Here is a 22,445-nt window from a genome sequence, read left to right on the forward strand (position 1 = left end):
AGCCTCCATGCACTGATTTATGACTTTGCCTGTAACCTCTGCCTCCTCACCTTTAAAAACCCTTACCTGTAAGCCATGGAGGAGTTCAGGTCTTAAGCCTGAGCTGCCCTATTCTCCTTGCTTGACACCCTGCAATCTTTATGTCAGGGTTGGACTTTATTGCACCAGGTGAGTGGATCCCAGTTTGGTTCAATAACAAGACCATGTGCAGTTAACAAGCATGGCAGTTACATTTATTGACCAGTGGCTGAGTGCCAAGCAGTAGCTAAGCACATTATAGGTAGCATCACAACTTCCCTGAGAGACATCTAGCCTAACAATGTCTTAGCTCATTTTCTGGATTGTGGGGATCATATATGAGCCAGAGGGAGACACCTCTGTCCAGTCCAGTGCCTTCAGCTACAGAACATGCCCAGGAAAAGTCTGTCTTTTAATGCTACATTTCCCAACCTGTTTCATGCCCTGGCACATATAAAAAGTGACAATAAATTTGGGGTATACTGAGACAAGGGGTTGAGGTGGAGGTTCCCAGTTGGGAAAATTCATTAAGCTGCTTATAATCAAAAATGCATTTCCCCAAATCCTTTTAAATCTCTTAGATTTCTGAGAGGGGGTGGGAATAAAAAAAAATTTAAACATAATTTAATGGAGATAGGCTATTGTCTCTTAGCACCTTAGGAAGAGCAGACTTCAACCTCCAGAAAGGGACCGACCTGGGCCATGTGGTTTCTTGAGATGCAACCTTGGACAAATGACTTAGCATCTCTTGGCTTGTTTCTCTCTGCAGAGGTGAGAACTCCCCCACAGGATTATAAAGGCAGGAGGTGAAGATGGCATCGGGATCAGTCCTCGGGCCAAGTAGAAAAATTCAACCTCAGATACCCGTGGAGAGAAAGACAATTGTTTCTTTCAATAGAAACTACTCGGCCAGGCCGGGTGGCTTATCCCTGTAATCCCAACGCTGGGAGGCTGAGGGAGGGGGATTGGTTGAGCCCAGGAGTTCAAGACCAGCCTAGAAAACATGGCAAAACCTCATCTCTACAAAAAATACACTACACAGCCAGGTGTGACATGCGCTTGTAGTCCCAGCTATTTGAGAGGCTGAGGTGGGAGGACTGCATTAACCTGGGAGGTGGAGGTTGCAATGAGCCAAGATTGATCCACTGCACTCCAGCCTGTACGACAGAGCGAGACCCTGTCTTGAAAAAAAATGAATTAATTAATTAAAAGAAAAAGAAAAGAAACTGGTCAAGGAGGAGGGAATTTTCTGGACATTAGTGACGGTTTGGGTGGTACCTTCCAGATACATTGGAATTTATTTGGTTTTCTCTGGATATTTGCTTTCTTTTGCTTTTTAGCCATTTTATTGAGATACAATTCACATACCATCCAATTCACCCATTTGAAGTGTACAATTCACAGATTTTTAGTACAGTCACAGAGTTGTGCAACCATCACAACAATCTAATTTTAAAATGCTTTTATCACTCAAAGAGAAAAAAAAAACCATAGCTACTAGCAGTCATTCTCATTCTTCCCCCCCTCCCCCAACCCCTAGTGTCCCTAGCCCTTGGCTAATCTACTTTCTTTCTCCATAGATTTGCCTGTTACGGACATATGGACATATCTCATACAAATGGAATCATGCACTCTATCTTTTGTCTTTTGTAACTGGCTTCTTTCACTTAGTATAATGTTTTTGAGGTTCACTCATGTTGCAGCATGCGTAATACTTCATTTCTTTCTCTTGCCAAACAATATTCCATTGTGTGGCTATACTACATTTTATTTATTCATTCTTTAGTTGAAGGACATTTGTACTGTTTTCTTTTTTGGTTTTTATGAATAAGTCTATAAACTTTTCTGTACAAGATTTTTGTGTGAACGTGTTTTCATTTTCCTTGGGTATATACGTAGGAACAGACTTGCTAGGTTAAATAGTAACTCTATGTTTAACATTTTAAGGAACTGCCAAACTGTTTCCAAAGTGGCTACACCACTTTACATTCCCTCATCAGTGGATGAGGGTTCCAGTTTCTCCACATCCTCACCAACACTTGTTATTATCTCTTTTTTATTATAGCCATTCTACTGGGTGTGAAGTGGTAACTCATTGTGGTTTTGGTTTGCATTTCCCTGATGGCTGAGAAGCATCTCTTGTGTGCATACTGGCCACTTGTATATCCTCTTTGGTGAAATGCCGGTTCAGATCCTTTGGCTATTTTGGTATTTGGTTTCCATTAGCATGTTTGCCCTTTTAATGGGAGTGTTAAGCTGAGAAGGTGGATAGTGCTTGATTAATGCTTAACATGAGTGGATGAGAATGGCTCCCTACATTTGAAGAAGCTTTTGTTTGGCTATGAAGGTTTTTTCCATATTCCCTGTGCTCTCCCTCTGTTCACTTTTAAGCCAGGGTTCTGACCCAGGTTGTTTTCTGACCCAACTAAGTATGCAAGGGAAAAAAATAGGGGCTTGCACCAGAGATAGCATGAAATTCACACTGCAGCAAAGATGAAGACAAGGATGAGGATGTTTGTTTACCTCCAGGCTAAGGCTGGATTGGCAAGTTGTCCTCTTGGACAATTCCTCTTACCTTCTCTTACTCAAGAGTTTTAAAGATTCGTCATGTGAATAGAAAGATGACAGTATCAGAAAAACATGTCAAAGAATTCACTATTTCTCAGCCAGACTTGTTAGCAACAAAAGTTATAGGTAGTGGTGTATGTGTGTGTGGTGTGTGTGTGTGAACTAACGTCTATAAATAGGAAACAAACTTTTAGAAAAATAATACTTTAAAAATTGACACATGAAAGAAGCTTCTGGATTACTGTGTGTAATCATAGCCACCTAAAACTGATGGGGCCACCCATTTCCAGAAGCCATACAGATCAATAAAAGAGCAAATTAAACCATTCATAACCCAGTCCAGATGGAGATATAGATGGGATTCTCCATAAATAGGAGGTGTTCTATGTTTGTTGAATTAAAGAATGAATGGGTAAATGAATATACGGCACACTGCAGACGAAACGGGCATGCTCTTCCTTTGGGGCCCGACTGCAACCCATACAGAGCCCTAGCACTTCTCACACTGCGTAGTGTGTACGGGATTAAAGGTCAGTCTACCAGTGGACAGTAAGTTCCAGAGGCAAGCACTGTGACGTATTCATTCAACAAATGCTTGGGAAGCTCATACTATATGCCAGACACTGTGCTGGGTGCTGGCAGGATGAGAGTGGTGAACTAAACCAAGTCCTTCCTGCGGAGCTCACTGTCTATGGACTGATTCTTCCTTTGTGTCCTCATCATCTGCTCAGTCCAGGGATGCGGTAGACGCTAGTAAGTGTTCCTCCTCCTTTGCTCACCAGATTTTTAAAGGAAAGATTTGAAGCTGTTCCACTGAGAAACATTTTTTCATTTCTTCGGAGAGGCTCAAAAGCAATCTTGCAGCCTCTAAGCAGTTCATTAGCAGGTTGCTTTAACTGGCTCCAACCCTGCACCCTGCTTCTTTGATTCGTTATTGAAACCATGTGCCTTTTTGGGGTGACCTTGTGCCTACCTGCTCCACATGGTGCTCTTAATCCCGTAAGGCACTGTTCTAAAGCCTCTCATCATCTCAAACTATAGTCACCCAACGCAAGTTAACGAGTTTACTCCCTCAGGTCAAACCGGCCACAGCCATGGTTCTCCATCATCGCAAAAAGGGTGTCTGTTTTGTTTGTTTTGGATGCTCAAGTTAATCTCCACCCACTAGGGAGGCAAAATGGACAGGTTCATTTCAAGAGGATGGGAGGAAGGTTGGGTTTCAGCACTTGGTAACCTTTACTTTGGGGGAAATCCTCTCTCTGCACCAAGGCAAACTTCCTGGAGGAAGTGCCTGCCAGTTGTGCAGTGAGGGCAAGTGTTCCCTCCTCCAAAGCAGCTCGCATCCATCGGTGGTAAGAAGACTTAGCCAAGAAATACTCACCATCTCCCAGCCTTTCTCATTACTAGAAAGCAGTGAGAAACAAACAAACGAAAGGCACACATCACAGTTTGCCTGCGATCATCACTCTTTCCATTAAGCCAACACTTAAGAGCTCACAGCCTGGGGGGCAGACACACAACCGGCCTGGAGGGTTCTGTAATGACCAATACCTGGTTCCTGGCTTCAAGGGCTTCACTCTTTGGTGGAGGAGACAACTACCTAAAGGGTTGATTACAAAATCACCCCTTTGGAGAAGGTCCAAACTCCTTAGCAAGGCCTGCAAGGCTCTGCACGATTTGGTTCCCGTGGTGTATTCCAGCATCACACCCTCTACTTCCACCCCTATTTTCTCCACTCACCACGATGTCTTAACCACACCAAGCAGCATGCAAGTCCCTGAACAAGTGGTGCTACTTCTGTCCTTTGCTTAAACTACTCCTTGGCCTGAAATGCCCCTCTCGCAAGCTAGCAAAGATGCTTCTGTGCCCTTCTCTGACAGAGGTCTCTCTGCAGCAGATCCCAACTGGGAAAAAGGGAGATGCCTGAATCTTAATTCAAGTTTTGAAATTTTATTTTCCTGAGACTGGACATTTCACTTCATGCATTGAAACTGTTTTGTGACTTAAAAGTAGCCATCGCTTTGGGTTTTTAAAATTTGAGTCCAGCCAAGAATGTTTGAGACTTTGTCTCAGTTTTCATCCAGGGACAGGGAGAACAGGAACCTCCAGAAAAAAAATACAAAGGAATTGTGAGAGAAAAAGATAAATCTATGTTATGATCACATCCTATGAGCCACAGTTGCTCAGCCTCCAGGCAATCCACTCCTGTCTTTCCCTTAGACTGCGAGTCCCTTCCTGCGTGGAGGGAAGACTGTGCAGTAAATGTTCAATGAAGACAGGGTGGGCACAGGGGCGAGAAATGGAACTGTGCAGTGCAGGATAGGCTCTGCCCCAGGCATCATGTGCTCGTGTAGGACTCAAGGCTAGCACTGCCCCAGGAGTCAGCCTCAGATATGCAGGGTCTTGCAAAGGAGGCCCTTGCGGGTTTTAACATCTGTCTTTCGCTACACAGATAAACCCAGAAACTTTATAATGCAAATGCACCCCAGAAAGGCAATGTGAATCCAAAGGAGTATCTAAGTGTGGACAACACGTGTCAGATGCTTTCCTGCTGACACTTTGCTTGTACAGTGGACGCCAGGGAGAGCCGTAAGGACCCACCTAAAGAGAAGCGTAGGCTGGGCACGGTGGTTCACACCTGTAATCCCAGCACTTTGGGAGGCCGAGGCAGGCAGATCACTTGAGGTCAGGAGTTCAAGTCCAGCCTGGCCAGCATGGTGAAACCCCAATTCTATTAAAAATACAAAAATTAGCTGGGTGTGGTGGCGGGCGTCTGTAATCCCAGCTTCTCAGGAGGCTGAGGCAGGAGAATCACTTGAACCCGGGAGGCAGAAGTTGCAGTGAGCTGAGATTGTGCCACCGCACTCTAGCCTGGGCAAGAGTAAAACCCCATCTCAAAAAAAAAGAAAAGAAAAAAGAAAAGAAAAGGAGAGAAATGTCGTCACCAGGTAAACCAAAAACAAGAGATGGAAGCCACATGGCTGACAGCCCATCTGTGTGCACTGCCATAATCTCACCACCCCGTGGGATGTGCAACCTGTAGCAGTGAAAAAAGTGAGCCTGACAGGTTAACAAATCTGCCCCAAATCACACCACCACTAAGTGACAGACTGGGATTCAAATTCAGGTGTATGTATCTCCAGAGCCCCTTCCAGCAGGCCACACTGGCTGACTCTGGGTCAAACCTTCATCTCCCTCTTCCATTTGCTTGGAGGCTACTCTGGAAACCTTCAACTCTGTGCATTTGAGAATTGAGAGGAGAAATGAAGGACCCATCCCCATGGTCCACACAGGGCTGGGAGTAGTGAAAGTCAGAGGGCAGGGTGGAAGGCGAGGCTGCTGCTGAGGATGGGAGGCTCTCCCAGGCTTCAACAGTGCCCCTGCGTGCACAGTGCCGCATGCATCCTGCCTCCCCTACCGTGGGCCCCTGCATGACCGGGCTCACTACCCTCAGTGGCAGCACAGGGGCTGGGGGAGAGCAACCAACACACCGTTCACCCACCCCACCCCCTTGCTGGCTCCCTCACAGGCCAGCCGCATGCTGGAGCTGGGCACCCACTGTCTGACACGTGGCGAGTCAGCACAGCTGGACCAAGGACCTACCCAGGAACCACAGGTCACAGAACCACTCCAGGAGTTGGTCAAGAGCAAGTGACACTAACTCTATCCCAAACCCTTGTCAGCCTTCACTCAGTTCTCTCCTGTTGGGGAAACATCTGGGATACAGCTGCCCCACTCCTATGATTACAATATAGCCCTGCCACCTGAGGAGGGGCCCCCAGCTCAATGACAGGGGTGTGGACAGGGGCCTGGCTCAGCTTTGGCCCTAGCCTGAAACCCCTCAGCTTGCTCATACCCTAGTGGGGTAGATGTGACCTCATCAACTGTTGTCTAGCAGTGGGGCCAGTCCCAGCCACCTTCTCTGAAGAATGACCCCTCCTGGGCAGCTTTGTCTGACTTGACTGTAGGTTCTCAAGAGCGGATGACACTCAGTGGGGGTACAACGTATGCTTAGGGAATGTAAGGTTTATCAGTTGAGAAGACACACGAGCTTCCACAAATTGATATATTTACTTCATTGTCAGCGGAGTACACACGCACACATAGATATCTCTGAGCCATTTTAACTCACATAATTACAAGGATACAAACACACACTAGTTCATCCCTGTGGCTGAGTGCCCTTAGGGAACACTCAAATCCCAGCGGGACTTCTCTCTGCATCTTCTGGCCACTCTGGTCATTCTCCCTGAGCCCACCCACCTTCTCCCCCCACTTCCATTCTTCCACGATGGTGGCAAAGCAGGGAAGGGCCAGTGGAAACAGACTGCAGGTGCACAGAGGCTTGGACAGGCCAGAGTCTACCGCAGCTGCTTTGGTGTCTCTCCTTGGTTCATGTGGTGGGCACTTCACCACTTCACAGACACTGTCAATTCCCTAAAGGCAAGGCCCAGGGCTTTGACTTCCCTGGGCATGGAGAGACAGTGGTCAGGAAAAGCAGCTCTTTGGCAGACTGCTGGGTGTGTAACAACTGCGAGGGCTCAGGGGCTACAAGCAGGGACAGAGCAAGCTCGCAAACAAATAACTGAGACCCGACACGGCGTGTACTGGAGCAGAGCTGTGCAGGGCGCTGAAGGAGCAGAGGAGGGGGTGGGGCAGGACGGCTTCCTTGGAGGGAGCCCTTCAGGCACTGTCATGTGCCACATCCTGTGTGAGGCACTTCACCTTCATCTTACTGAATCTGGGATTCAAATCCAGATCTGTCTGCTTCTAAAACCCATGCGCTTTCTTCTGTACAGGTTGCTACCTGAGGGGACATCTGCTCTGGGACTCAGAGAATGATAAAGAGATCTCCAGAATAAATGAATCACTTTCAGAGAAAAGTAAAAGAACAAAAACACAAAAATAAAAAACACACAAAAGAAACAAAAAAATACCACATTCTCCCCAAATTTCACATCATAAGTGGCTGGAAGTGCAAACATAAAGGAAGCTGGCAACATGGTCGCGGCAAGAGGAGCCTCCGAAGCAAGGTCAGCTTCTCCCCTGATTTCTAGCTTTCAGCCAACAAGGCCAATGGATCTTCCAAACCTGCTGCTGCTGTTGAGCTCCAGAAGAGGGGCCTCTCAACTTCCAGAGGCCAGGAAGGCTCACTCTCCGGGCTCTCAGTTTTGTTTTTTATACTGCAAGACAGAGAGATTTGAAGTGGAGGAGGGAAGCCAACAGGGGCAGGAGGACTCTGGGGAAATCTCAAGCCTCCATCATCTGGACCTCACCTGCCTCCTGCAGGGGCTTCTTGGAGGTGGTGAAACCCAGGCAAGAGGCACTGGACAGCCAAATCTCTAGTTCATGCCTGGACTCCTTTTCTTCTTTAATGAAAAAGGAAGCTGACGGGTGGGGAGGGAGGATAATAAGGAAAACTGGGGTGCCTGTCCTCTCTGAGTCTTATTTCAGGGAAAAAAAAAAAATCCCAGGTGGAGGAGGACCCTTGGAAGCCAGTTGCTATAATCACTGGGTTTTTGAAAATGGACCCTGGGTCCCATATCTGGAGAGCAAGTTAAAAGGACAGGGAGGTAGGGGCACACTCCAACTCTCTAGGGCCTCCTAATACCAGCATCTAAGGGCCAAGAAGCCAGTCAACATTCCTGACTCCCTCCCTTCCTCCACCAAAACATACTGAATGTTTCCTCCATAATTCTGCCCCAGTGTGAATACGCCCCCGAGACAGGGAGTCCCTCCCCAGGACAGCTTTCCTGTCTGCGGCGTCATGGCGCCACTTCCGGCTCTGGCACTCTCCTTCTTCCGGCTCTGGCACCCTCCTTCTTCCTACTGACCCTCTCAACTCCATCAGCACTGTTGGGCGGAAATTTGCCTTTAAGGACGAAGAGTAAGAGCCCCTCCCCACTTGCAGAATATAAATGCAACCAGAAGGGATCTGCCTTCACCTTTCAGCTTCTGGAGGAGGGAAGCAGCTGGCTGGTGGCCTCCTCCACAGGGACCATTCTCAACTGTGGGGCAGGAGTGGCCTCTAGTGGTCATGGGGATCACAGCCATCATCACCCCAGCTCCTCGCAGGCAGAGCCCGGGGGCCAAGCACCTACTTTGTTCATGATCCAGTCAGCATCTTCAATGGCCCTTTTAATAATCTGCTGGATTCTCTCAGGGTTGTCTTCATCTGAATGAACCCGAAAACTCTGCAAGTTTAAGCATAAGGAAAGATGACTAGGCAAAATTCCCAGGACCGACAGCTTCAGAGCACCAGTCACAGGCCAGGGACACTGCTGGGCACTGTATACCCAGCAGCTCTCTTCATCCCCCGTAGACAGTTACGATTATCTCACACAGAGATGAGGAAACAAAGGCTCTGAAATCCCCCCTTGGCTGCTGAACAATAGCATTTGAATCCTAGTCTATGTGTCTGCAAAGCCACCAAGGTAGGTGCAAAGACTGGCCCCCAAGTTACCCCTAAATCAAGCTGGGCCCAAAAGCTACCAGGCAGTGGAGGCCAAGGGGAAACGTCCATCTCTCTTCCTCAGAAGAAGCTGCTTTCCCCAGGGTGAGATCTCTGCATAGGTTTCACAGCAGGGAGGAAGAAGTAGGGCTTCTCTCAGCCCAGTGCTAGGAAAGCCACACAGGGAAGGAAGGGGAGGCAGTAGAGAGAGTAGTTTCAGGAAATCAACCCAGGCCCAATGCAGAGCATGGGATGCTGTTTGCTTTTGACCAGATGTTCACCCTTGAGAAGCAATCTAAGATTCAGGTTTTGCTTTCCAAAAAGAACTGGCGCCACGCGTGGTGGCTCACGCTTGTAATCACAGCACTTTGGGAGGCCAAGGTGGGCAGATCACCTCAGGTCTGGAGCTCGAGACCGGCCTGACAACATGGATAAATCCCATCTCTACTAAAAATACAAAGTTAGCCGGGTGTGGTGGCGCGTGCCTATAATCCCAGCTACTCATGAGGCTAAGGGAGGAGAATCCCTTGAACCCAGGAGGCGGCGGCTGTGGTGAGCCGAGATTGCACTGTCGCACTCCAGCCTGGGTAACCAGAGTGAAACTCCATCTCAAAAAGAAACAGAACTGGCCTCTTCCCCTCCCCGTCACTCCCAGCCCCACACATCCCCCTGCTCATCTTTAGGAGCCCCCTCAGCATCCACCTCTGGGATGCGCTCCTTGACTCCCCAGATAGCTAACTGCTCCCTTCTCCACGTTTCCACAGCCCTCTGTGGCTACCGCCACCTCCTTTTTTTTTTTTTTTTTTTTTACTTTCCATATTATATTTGTATGAATTTTAGCTAACTTTCTATTTGGAAATGATTTCTCACTTACAGAAAGTTGTGATAATAATACAAAGAATTTCCTATCAGAATCACTGATTGTTAACATTTTGCTACACTTGCTTTATCATTCTCTTTATATAAGTATGTATAAGTCTTTTTAGAAGCATTTAAGAATAAGTTACAGACACCCTGTCCTTACCCCTAAACATTCCCATGTGTATTTCCTAATGACAAGGGCATTCTGTGACATAACCACAATAATAAAATTCAGAAGACTCAACATTGAAACAACACTATAATCTATAGCCCACATTCCAATTTCATGCACTGCCCCAGTAATAGTGTTTTGTTTTGTTTTGTTTTTTTAGGCAGGTTCTCACTCTGTCACCCAGGTGAGAATGCAGTGGCACAATCACAGCTCATTGCAGCCTCCACCTCCTGGGTTCAAGCAATCCTCCCAACTCATTGTTTGATTTTTCTGTAGAAAAGACCAGGTTGGTCTTGAACTCCTGAGCTCAAACAATCTGCCTGCCTTAGCCTCCCAAAATGCTGGGATTACAGGCATGAGCCATCATGCCTGGCTCCCAGTAATATTCTTTACAGCAATTTTTTCTGGTCTAGGATCATACATTACATTTAGTCACCATATCTCTTGAGTTCTCTAATCCAGAACAGTTCTTTCTTTGTGTTTCACGACACTGACATTTTTGATGAGCACAGGCCTATTAGTTGTGTGGTAGATGACCTCTCAATTTGGGTTTACCTGATGTTTTCTCAGGATTAAATTCAAGTTGTACGCTGTTGGCAGGGATGCCTGCCTAAATGATGTCATGCCCCACAGTCTATTTTAATTACCCACTTAGCTGCCTCATACGTGCCCTAGCACAGCTGGTATGCTGGCTGATGTACCCTGTGTTCCCTGGACAGAGAGGAGCTGGGCTGCCCAGCACTGGTTTCCTGTGGCTCTTACCACACTGCCACCTCACCACCATCTCAGAGACTAGCTCTGTGCCCTGGCCTTGGCCTCTGACCCGCACCCCCAAGCCTGCCACTAGAGGCAGCCCCCAGACCTGGTGGACCCAGCTCCCACCTGCCTGACAGCATGCTTGTAATGCTGCTGGATGCCCTTGGTCGGCAGCTGCCGGCAACAGCGCAGCAAGTATCGGTAGAGCTGCAGTGGCCTCTGAACCAGTTCTGCCCCTGGCAGCGGGGCCATCCGTGAGACCTTCTGTCCCTGGAAAACAAGGAGCATCACTTCTAGGGCATCAAGCCAAGTTCTATACTCAGCCCTGACCCCTAGGTCCCAGTACTCTGGGAAGCAGCCTTGGTGCAGTACAGTGGCCCCTCCTGTCCCATCCCATGGAGCCTGCACCTTGCGGTGGGCTGGGCATTCAGTCCTACAGAAGCTCTAGCCCAGAGCAGGCCCGCAAGACCAAGGGTGAGTGTGGAGGGAGATGTACAGCCTCATCCCTGGCGTCTTCTTTCTGGAACTCAACTTCAGATGGTGCGTGAGTAGGTGTCCCTCACAGGCAGGGTAGGGTAGATAAGCAGGAAGACCCTGAGGGGTAATCACTAGGAAAATCACTAGGAAACCAGCTCCGACATCAGCCCTGGTCTGGTGAGGGCACCAAGCCACAGAGGGGAGGGAGAATGCCTACAGGCCTGAGCCTCAAAACTCAAAGTGTGCTCCTGAGCCAGCAAAACCCACAGCACCAAGAGATCAACAGAAATGCAGTCTCAGGCCCCACTTCACACCCACCAGATCAAACCTGCATTTTAACAAGGATGCCAGGAGACTTGCATGCACATTTTAAAGTCTGAGAAACATGAATCTAGGGGACTCTGCACAGAGAAGACGCTGGACAGAGTCACCACAACGTGGGCACGTGATTTCATTTTGCTATGAGTTATCATAAAAATCACAATGGGCTGGGCGTGGTGGCTCACACCTGTAAGTTGGGCAGATTACTTAAGGTCAGGAGTTCGAGACCAGCCTGGCCAACATGGTGAAACCCTGTCTCCACTAAAAATACAAAAATCAGCCAGGCTTAGTGGTGCATGCCTGTAATCCCAGCTACTTGGGAGGCTGAGGCAGGAGGATCACTTAAACCCCAGAAGTGGAAATGGCAGTGAGCCGAGATAGTACCACTGCACTCCAGCCTGGGTGACAAAGCAAGACGCCATCTCAAAAAAAAAAAAAGAGAATCACAATGAGCACTTGTTTGTCTCTATTCACTTCACATGTGATTAATGAACACAGTCACAGAGAGGTCTGATAACTTGCCCAAGATCACACAGCTGATAAAGCTGGAGCTTGGGTTTGAACTCTGGCAGTCTGGCTTCAGAGCCTTTTTTTTTTTTTTTTTTTTAAAGGTATAGTTGACATATAACCAACTTCATATACTTAAGTATGTAATTTGACAAGTGTTGCCACAGGTACACACCAGAGAAATCACCGCCATAATCAAGAGAATGAACATATCCATCATTCCCAAAATTTACCTCATACCCTTTGTAATGCCTCCCTCCCGCCCTCCCCACGTCCCCATCCCCAGGCAACCGATGCATTTTCCAGAGTTTTGTATAAATGGAATTACACAGCAAGCTCTCTTTCATGTCTGCAGAACCCATATTCTCTGTATTAACAGTCTCTCTAAAGAACCCACTACTCTAGCCTAACCTCTTCTGTTTTAAGGGAACTATGAGAGTATAGATTGTTTTAAATGGTAGGTCCTAGAATATATGGGCTTGCAAAGCTTTTATCAGGCTCCTGCCTGAACCTCTGCCACAGCATCTGCCTGGTGTCCCAGTACCTGGCCTGTCACTCCAGTCTCCTCCACACCGTACCACGTGAGCTCTGGAATCAATGTCCTGGGCGCATCCCAGTCAGTCACATGAACTGCTCCCAGACCCCTCAAACCACCAAATATGGTGCCTTTTGGTGCACATGCAGTTCCCTGGCCATGGCCTCCTTCCCATCTTCTCTGTGCGAGGAACCTTATTCATCCTTCCAGGCTCAGCTCAGTGTCCTTCCTCCTGGAAGCCCTTACTCACTGTCCCTCTCTGGAGACAGAGGCACTCACCCTGTCCTCTGTGGGGCTGCAGTGCCCCCTCATGGTGCTGCCAGGGACTCACCTGCTACCTTGCCTGTGGCTCTCTCTGGGCTGAGTGCCTGGCCCAGAACGGGTTTCACTCACTGTTAACTAAACAGAATGCAGCTACTATCTCCCCTGTACAGAGAGACACCCGCTATATTCCAGATGAAGGAGCTAAAAGAGATCTAGTGACTGGTCTTAGTTTTGAAGGAACATATCGGAAAAAAAAAAAAAAAAACCCTCCCCTCACCTTACAAAAAGAACCAGAAACTAAATCCATCAGATGCCCTTAAACTAAGAAGGGAAGCTTAGGAAGTAGCTGGTTCCAGAGGCTCCTTCATTCCATTTACATCCCATTATCTCCTCGGCAACAATAAATGTGTCTCCTCTGCTACGTTAGCCAATTCCTCCTGGTTCCCTGGACTCTTGCTCTGATGCTGGAGTAGACAGGTGGTTGTCTGACCCCCACCATCCAGTCTCCCTTCTAGTAACAGCCCCAGTGTGTGATCTGGGGTGCACCCCTCCCCAGATCTCAGCCCAGAAGGTCTGAGTGGGACTATCAGAGCCCTGCATCCACGTGGGTATAAGGACTGGCTCACACACGGGCATGTGACAAAAGCTAATCCAATCAGAGTGCATTGCAACGCTTCTGAAGTGGCATGAAAGGACTCTAGCTCCTTCCCTCTAAACTTGATGCTGGGAGGATTTGACCCTCTCTCAGTGAAGCCATCCTGCCTCCTCGAGAAGCCTGAGACCACACTCACATAGCAGAAGGCAGAACTGAGACCCTGAGATAAAAACAAGCCCAAAGAATTTATCTGGGCCAGGGGTGGTGGCTCACGCCTGTAAACCCAGCACTTTGGGAGGCTGAGATGGGTGGACTGTTTGAAGCCAGGAGTTTGAGACCAACCTGAGTAACATAGGCAGACCCTGTCTCTACAAAAAATAAAAAACTAACTGGGCATGGTAGCATACACCTGTAGTCCCAGCTACTCAAGAGGCTGTGATGGGAGGATCCCTTGAGCTTCGGCAGTCAAGGCTGCAGTGAGCTGTGATCATACCATGGCACTCAGCCTGGATGATACAAAGTGAGAGTCTGACCAAAAAAAAAAAAAAAAATTCATTTTGGCTCTAAAACCATCTACCTGAAGGAAGTCCTTCCCTAGACTTCTCAATGATCTGAGCCAATTAATCCCCTTTCACCAAAGCAGCTGGGGTTCGTTGCTTTGTCACTTGTAACCCAAAACTTGTAATTGATGGACAGACCCTGACCTCACAAATTCTTCCATGATGCCCTCTGATGATTCCAGGCTGTAAGGAAGAGTCAGACAGGACAGGGCTTCTCAAGTTCCTCCTGCTATCAATCATGACTGTGCCAGTCTGACTCACCACCCAGAAATCAGAGGGGAACCTGTTCCAGGGTGACCAAGACCATGAGGGGCAACCACAGGAGACATACCACCAAAGTCCCCAAGCCGATGGGTAGACTCCACTGGCAGGCTTCCCCAAACTATATAAAGTAGTAATCAAATATTGTAAAATGCTAGTCGCGGAACAGATGGTTACCATCTGCAGTCCTCAAAATTAACATTTGGAAAGAGCACAACTTTGCTTCATTACTTAAAAACTCAAGCAATACTTAGTAACCAACCCAGCAAGTATGGGCGGCAGATTATTTTCAGCTCAATTATAATACTTAGTCATTCTCAGTAATAACTAGTAGAGAATACATGTGTGGGTCCACTTAGAAGAGCTAAACTAAAATGTTTTAATTTGATTTAAAGCGTGGGTTTGCTATTATTTAAGGGGCAGTGAACCTCATAGCATCATTGCTAAAACTGCAGTCTAAGCCTCTGGGCCTGGCAACACTTACCTCCCTTGCCCTGCCCTTTGGACTTGATCTTGGCCTCTGCACCCTGGCTCCCTGCCTCTGTGATGGCTCCTCCATCTTCCCAGGCAACCAAACCAAAATCATCAGTCAACCCAGGTTCCTCCTTCTCCTCAATCCCCGTGCCACTGGTTTCTTTTTTCTTTTCTTTTCTTTTTTTTTTTTTTTTTGAGATGGAGTTTCGCTCTTGTTGCCCAGGCTAGAGTGCAATGACGCAATCTCGGCTCACCACAACCTCCCACTCCTAGGTTCAAGTGATTCTCCTTAGTAGCTGGGATTATAGGCGCATGCCACCACGCCTGGCTAATTTTGTATTTTTAGTAGAGATGGGGTTTCTCCATGTTGGTCAGGCTGGTCTCGAACTCCCAACCTCAGGTGATCCGCCCACCTCGGCCTCCCAAAGTGCTAGGATTATAGGCATGAGCCACCACGCCAGGCCCCATGCCACTGGTTTTTAAGTCCTATCAAATTCCACCTCTGAATGCCCCTTATATTTTTCCCTTCCTCTCTACTCCACTGCATACCCTTGGTTCAGACTCTGTCTGGGACAACTGAAACAGCCCCTAGCTGGTCTCCCTGTCTTCCAGTCCATTTTCTGCCATCCTACTCTGCCCAATAGCCAGAGTGACTCTTTCTAAAACATAAATCTCAAAGTGTCCTGTCCTTCATAAAACCCCTAATATCCACCCCTGCCCCCATCATTCATGGCAACTTTTCCCAAAATGTAGAACAAATACCTGAAATCATTTTAAGTAGTATATGGCCAGTATTTTTTATTGTAATGATTTTACATTTATTTTCATGTGTAATGAGGGGGAAAAAAAACACGTTTTCATAGGTATTAATGGCCTAAAGCAATTTTTTCAAATGGGTATAAAATTGATTTTTTTTTTTTTAATGTATCAAACAAATAATGCAATTGAAATGTGGACCTGGCAAAAATCATGAGGGTCCTGAAGTGTGGAAAGCACTGGTCTACAGAATAAAATCCAGGCTTCTGTCCATGGCCTGCAAGGCCCCTCTCGATCTGGCCCCTACCTACCCCTCATCTGCACCTCTCAGCACTCACGGCCTAGTCCAGGCAAACCGAGTCCTGTATGGCACACTCCATAACAGCCCATGCTGTGTTTGCCTGTTACGGTCTCAGCACTGGGGCAGAATGTCTGGTGTGGAGTAGATGTATTCGTTGGGGTTTTCCAGAGAAATAGAACCTATAGGAGAGTGTGTGTGTGTGTGTGTGTGTGTGTGAGAGAGAGAGAGAGAGAGACAGAGAGAGAAGTTTATTATAATGAACTGGCTCGTGCAATTATGGAGATTGGCAAGTCCAAAATCTGCAGAGCCAATGTCTCAGTTCAAATACAAAGGCTGGAAGCTGCTGTAGAACCCAGAAGAGCTGATGTCCCAGTTCGAAAGCCACAGGCAAGAGAATTCTCTTACTCAGGGGAGGCTTAGACTTTTCGTTTTATTAAGGCCTTCAATGGATTGGAAAAGGCTCACCCATATTATAGAGGACTGTGTGCTTTACTCCATCGAACAATTTAAACGTTAATCTCATCCACAGATACCCACATTGAAACACCCAGAATAATGTTTGACCAAATACCTGGCCTCCTGTGGCCCAGTCAAGTTGACACATAAAATTAACTATCCTGGTGGACATTCAATTTCTATTTTGAATGAATCCTCCTACTTCTGCCTACTGTGCCCCTCTCTGCTTCCTGCACACCCCCTGCCTCTTCCACACTCAGCTCTGTGGCCTGGCTTCTCCTCCTGAAAGCCCTCACTGACCCGGCCACCATGCTCAGTGGTTACCTTGAAACAGCCTTCAGCACCCCACATTACTCTAGGTCAGGCCTCTAGTTCAGGCTCTTGCCGGGGTTGCTGGAAGGGTATCCACCTGCCCTCGGGCCCCACCAGCCATTCTCCATATGGTGGTCACAGTGATTTGCTAAATTCCTGAACGAAAATCTTCACTGGACGTGAAAACGGTAGTGTGAATTACGAATTTTCTTGGGTCATGAGACTGATGTGGTTATGTAGGAGCATCACCTTACTCTCAGGAGATGCAGGCGAAAGGATTTAGAAGTGACATGTCATCAGGTCTGCAACCTCCTTTCAAATAGTTCAGCAAAAGACAGCACAGAGAGAAGAGTGAGGAAGACAAAGAAATGCAGCAGAATGTTCAGACCGCGTTTAGATGGTAGGTGTTAAGGGTGAACACTGCGCTGTTATTTCAACTTCCATACATTTGGAAAATTTTCCTAATAAAAAATTGCTTTAAAAACATACCTGGCAGGGAGCCACCCAGCTTTTCTCCCTACATGTGCTCCAAGTGGCAGGGAACTCACAAGTCCCCCATTTTCACTCTGTTCAAGCTATTGGAAAGTCCCTCCAGTTCTGAGTTAAAATTCCCCATTGTAAAGTTCCACTCACTGGTCTGAGCTCTACTCTTTGGGACAAAAATCTTCCCTCACCTACTCCCAAGTCCAGCTTTTCATTATTCACAGTCAACTATCCCAGCCCCTCCCTAGTCCCTTTTCCAGTGTAAGCAGCCGGGAGGTGTTGTTGCGTCTCAAAGTGTCTCCGTCCCACTTGCCCTCTTCTGAATACACGTACCTTTATTTTTGATACGACTCTTAAACATGCCGTCCCATGGGAAAACAACAGTTTGGCCACGCTCTGACCAACTCCCCAGGCAGTGGTCCTGTCACCTCCTTTGACCTGGGAATTCAAGGAATGCAGCTCAGACTGCATTCTCTGCTGGGGCCCTCACGTGGCCCTGGCATTTGGCTCAAAGGCAATTTTCCATGTACTGCTCTTTTTTTCCTTTTTTTTTTTTTGAGACAGAGTTTCGCTCTTGTTCCCCAGGCTGGAGTGCAATGGCGCGATCTTGGCTCACTGCAACCTCTGCCTCCCGGGTTCAAGCAATTCTCCTGCCTTAGCCTCCCGAAGAGCTGGGATTACATGTTCATGCCACCATGCCCGGCTAATTTTTGTATTTTTAGTAGAGATGGAGTTTCGCCATGTTGGCCAGGCTGGTCTTAAACTCCTGACCTCAGGTGATCCACCCGCCTCGGCCTCCCAAAATGCTATGATTCCAGGCACGAGCCACTGCGCCTGGCTCCTGAGCTGTTCTTAAGTCTGTTTCCCCATCTTTTATTTTATGAGGTCATTCCAGAGTCACAATCTGCCACCATCCTTGGTGGGGGTCTGTTATATGACTGAATGTTATCCAACTCAATTCAACAAAACAAGAGCACAGAAACAGTCACATACCAGGTAAACACGGGGTAAGGACAAAGAGAAAGAGAGTAACCCTATATACTGGAAGCATCAGTCAACTACGCCATGCCATTCAGAGCATCTAGCATGTGTACAACTCTGGACCCAGCCCTAGGACCACAGAGATGAACAGTCTGGTGTACCTAGCTCTCCAACCCAGAGCCTTGTGCAAAGCCGATGGCTCCCATCCAGGGAATGGGTAGGACATGACAAGCTTGAGAGCTTTTCATTTTACCTCATTTAATCCTCACAACAATATTTTAAGGTAGGTATCATTAGTCCCACTTTATAGATGAGGAAACTGAGGCCCTGAGAGGTTAAGTAACTTGCCAGGAGCAACAAAGCTAGTATAGAGCAAGACCCAGAATAGAATCTAGGTCTATTTGATTCCAAAGACTATGCCCTTATCTGCTTCGTGAAACCACCTGCTATGTCTGAGCCACCCATAAAAATACTGACCAGATCAGGACTAAGGACCCCACAAAGAACTCCAGCAGGATTCATGCACGACTAGGTTCAAGCATTTATAAAGGCACTTGACTGCACTACCATCCAGTACTCCTCAATCCTCTCTACAAAACCTTGCTCCGTGCCTTTCTGAAACCCAAGGACATCATCTGCAGCTTCCCCCTGCATATAGATGGAAAAAAAATCAAAAGAAAGAAAGAGTCACCAGGCTGACATCAATTACACAGATAAAGGAAATGAGCAACTAAAGAAATGCTTAACAACAAAGCTCTTACCAAATCCAGAGGAGAATATGACAGAATTTTTAAAAAGAGAAAATAAAGCTACAAAGGGAATTTCCTGGAAGCCAAGTGGTATCACTGGCACAGATGTTGAGAAGCAGGCCCACAGTCCCATTTAACCCCACTGTCCTTTTCCCTAACCTATGTCCCGATATAGGCACCTAAAAATAAGTGGGAAAAAGTCATATATTAAAAAAAGAACAAAAGAATGGAACTGCAGAAAATAACCAGAAATTATGCCCTATTGAGCACTGATACAAGCTAAATTAAGCCTGCACAGGCCATTTTTTAAATATGCAATTACTCTTCTTGACGGGGAAAGTTGAAAAATAGGAATGGAGTGGTTTTGCTTCCCACCCCCACCCACTCCAGGGCTCCATCTTGCACATCTGTGTTCTCCCAAGCTAGCAATGGGGCAGCAATCCCTGCCTCCCCCAGTCCCTCTCCTACACAGTCAAGGCTCTCCAGTCCCCTCACCCCCTTCCTGCCCCCTTCGTCCCTGTTGGCACTACCTTGGTTCCCAGTTTTGTACCCATACCTGGCTGGGACTATCCGAATACCTCCTGATCTATTTCCCTCCTTCCAGCCCAATCCACACAGTGCCACCCAAGAACACTTCCTAAAAAGCACACCCTGTCACTCCCCTTCCTCAGAACCTCTGTGGAGAGTTCTCTACCCATGGCCTTCTGAGATCTGTTTCAGTCCCTCTCATCAATCTCCCCTCCTGCTGTCCCTCCCATACCTCCTGCATTTTAGCCACAGACTGAACTTGGAGGACTTTGGGATCAGATAGTCTGGGTTCAAATCCTGGTTCCATCATTTGCTAGTTCTAGGACCCTGGATGAGTTTCTTAACTTCTCTCTCGAAGTCTGCTCCCCATCTGTCAGTGAGGGCCCTAATAAATAGTATTTCCTACATAGGACTGTTGTAAGAATGAAATAACGCTCCTAGACTACTAAGCATGATGCCTGGCACACACTACGTGTTTATTACTAACTGTTGTTGTTAATATCATCTATGAAACACGCTGTGCTTTCCCCTACCAGAATACTTCTTCACCTGCCTCAAGAATTCCTCTTCATCCTTAGAGGTCCAGTTCCCTGTCACCTCCTTCAGGCTTTCATTGCATGCTATTCACACCCCTATTACAGTCATCACACTGCTCTGTAATCACTTATTGTGATTATAATCACACATATATAATTATTGTGATTATAGAGCAGGTTTTGGAGACAAAGAACCCTAGTTTAAAAGCCTACCTCTGCTATTTACTAGCTGTGTAATCCTGGTCAACCTGGTTGACTTCTCTGGACTTCTGCTTCTCCCACTGTAAACTGGAGAAAAGAATAACCCACCTCACAGGGCTTCTGTAAAGACTAACCTAGCTAACATATGGAAAGTGCCTAGCACAGGGGCTGGCACATCTTAAGTGCTTGAACATCTTTTTTTTTTTTTTTTTTTTTTTTTTGGCCTGAGACAGGATCTCACTCTGTCACCCAGGCTTGAGTACAGTAGCATGATCAGGGATCACTGCAGTCACAACTGCCCGGGCTCAAGCGATTCTACCTCAGCCTCTCAAGTAGCTGGGATCACAGACACAGGCCACCACATCTGGCTAATGTTTTAAATTATTTATAGAAACGAGGTCTTGGCCTGGTTGGTCTCGAAATTCTAGGCTCAAGTGATCCTCCTTCCTCAGCCTCCTACAGTGCTGAGATTACAGGCACGAGCCACTGTGCCCAGTGTTGAACATCTTACCCTTTCCTACTTTACTTGGCTATCTGTTCCTTGCTGACTGTAAGCTTCTGGAGGACAAGAGACTACACTGTATTAGTTCAACACCTGTGAAAGGAGGGGAAATGAGTAAGAAAATATACATATATATATATACATATATATATATACACATATATATATACATATATATATACTGTTATTAGTTACTCTTCCAGTTTATAGTACCTGAACCATAACAGAAGTTCCACAGATGTCAACTGATTCCCAAGTTACCAGAGGAAACTAAAGCCAGTAGGAAACTGTCCTGAAGTCACGAACCTATGGCAGGTGAACCCAGAAAACGTTATGCTAAGTGAACGAAGCCAGTCACAACAGGCTTCTTAATGTATGATTCCATTTATACGAAACATCCAGAACAGACAAATCTACAGAGACAGAAGTACATTAGTGGTTGCCTAGGGCTGGGAGAATGGGAGGAGATAGGAGGGGGGAGTGACAGCTAAAGGAGGTGTTTCTTTTGGGGGGTAATGTTCTAAAAAATTATGGTGACGGCTGCACAACTCTGCAAATACACTAAAAGACACTGAATTGGCCGGGCGCGTGGCTCACGCCTGTAATCCCAGCCCTTTGGGAGGCCGAGGCGGGCGGATCACGAGGTCAGGAGATCGAGACCATCCTGGCTAACACAGTGAAACCCCGTCTCTACTAAAAATACAAAAAATTAGCTGGGCGTAGTGACAGGCGCCTGTAGTCCCAGCTACTCGGGAGGCTGGGGCAGGAGAATGGCGTGAACCCAGGAGGCGGAGCTTGCAGTGAGCCCAGATCGCGCCACTGCACTCCAGCCTGGGCGACAGAGCGAGACTCCGTCTCAAAAAAAAAAAAAAGACACTGAATTGTGCACTTTAGATGAGTGAACTGTATGCTTCGTAAATTACATCTCAATAAAACTGTTTTTAAAACAATAACCACAAAAAGGATCAATCCTAGGAGCGAAAGGGTTTCGGCCACACAGCAACTTGCTCTTACGCAGAAGCATAAATCAGCATGTCAAGGTTGCGCCGGCCACCAGGTGCCGCGGGCAGAGGGATGGTGGAGGGGACATTCTCCTTTTAAAAGTAGCCAGGCCGTGAGCCTCTGAGAGGCTGGACCGCCGGGCTGAACCGGACCCCGCGCCCCTCGCTCGCGCCGCAGGCCTTTCCTGCTCCTCCAGGGCCGCCCGGCCAGGCCTGTGTCAAGTCCGGGAGCCGCGCTCCGGTGCACCCAGCTCTCCGGGGAAAGAGCGCGGACCGCTAAGGAAAAAATGCCGGCGCGGGTGGCCCCTAGGTCTTCTATAGGTCCGAGGACGCTCGAGGCCGCCACATCCCTAGCCCGCCCCAGCCACCCAGTGGCTCCAGCCGCGGCTGCCCCCGCGCCCCCGCCCTTGGCCTCGGCCTGCGCGGCGCGGCTCACCAGCCTCCAGGGGAACGCCAGCCCCGCTGCCGCGGCGACGAGTGCGCCTGCGCCCCGGGGACTAAGCGGCACCGCCCCTGCCCGGCGACGGTGAGCCCAGCGCCCTCTGCCGGCCGCGCGCGGGACTCGGGGTCCTACTGGGTGCCTCTTCCTTGATCCGACCCCACCCAGTTAAAAAGGAAAGCTGTCCCCACTAACAGCCTTCGTTACCCGTTACCTCAAACACCCACTCTGCCTTCTGGCTGTTGCTACGCCGGATATAAGCCCTAAAGGTACTCTCTCCTCCTTATTCCTGAATATGGATTGTGCAAAAATAGTAGGGGTGTTCAAGATCTCTGAAAGGCTTGCTGGAGGACTTTTCCTGAACCTCTCGTGTTGATGAC

General features: G+C 47.8%; 1 protein-coding gene across 3 annotated transcripts; it reads right to left on the minus strand.

The window, feature by feature from the left end:
* Window positions 1–6,597: 6,597 nt before the first annotated feature.
* On the minus strand, window positions 6,598–22,119 carry LYRM9 (LYR motif containing 9). 3 transcript variants are annotated; one of them, XM_023183889.3, is made up of 4 exons: window positions 22,063–22,119; window positions 10,953–11,096; window positions 8,688–8,780; window positions 6,598–7,769 (listed from the first exon to the last, which is right to left on the minus strand). In XM_023183889.3, exons 2-4 carry the CDS (start codon window positions 11,076–11,078, stop codon window positions 7,752–7,754), a joined length of 237 nt encoding a protein of 78 aa, XP_023039657.1. In that variant the 5' UTR covers window positions 11,079–11,096; window positions 22,063–22,119; the 3' UTR covers window positions 6,598–7,751. The 3 variants fall into 3 exon arrangements, with proteins under 3 accessions (XP_023039657.1, XP_023039656.1, XP_023039655.1); XM_023183888.2 differs by having other exon boundaries at window positions 10,953–11,116; window positions 22,063–22,089; XM_023183887.2 differs by lacking the exon at window positions 6,598–7,769 and adding an exon at window positions 7,983–8,594.
* Between the last annotated feature and the right edge of the window lie 326 nt (window positions 22,120–22,445).

This window comes from Piliocolobus tephrosceles, chromosome 16, assembly GCF_002776525.5.
Source record: "Piliocolobus tephrosceles isolate RC106 chromosome 16, ASM277652v3, whole genome shotgun sequence".
NCBI lineage: Eukaryota > Metazoa > Chordata > Mammalia > Primates > Cercopithecidae > Piliocolobus > Piliocolobus tephrosceles.

Coding starts and splice junctions, on each gene's coding strand:
- LYRM9 (XM_023183887.2), bottom strand. CDS start 11,078: ATGGCCCCGCTGCCAGGGGCAGAACTGGTTCAGAGGCCACTGCAGCTC. Junction 8,781..10,952: donor ACAAGCATGCTGTCAGGCAG/GTGGGAGCTGGG, acceptor TTAAACTTGCAG/AGTTTTCGGGTTCATTCAGA. Junction 8,595..8,687: donor CTGACTGGATCATGAACAAA/GTAGGTGCTTGG, acceptor CCTGCCCCACAG/TTGAGAATGGTCCCTGTGGA.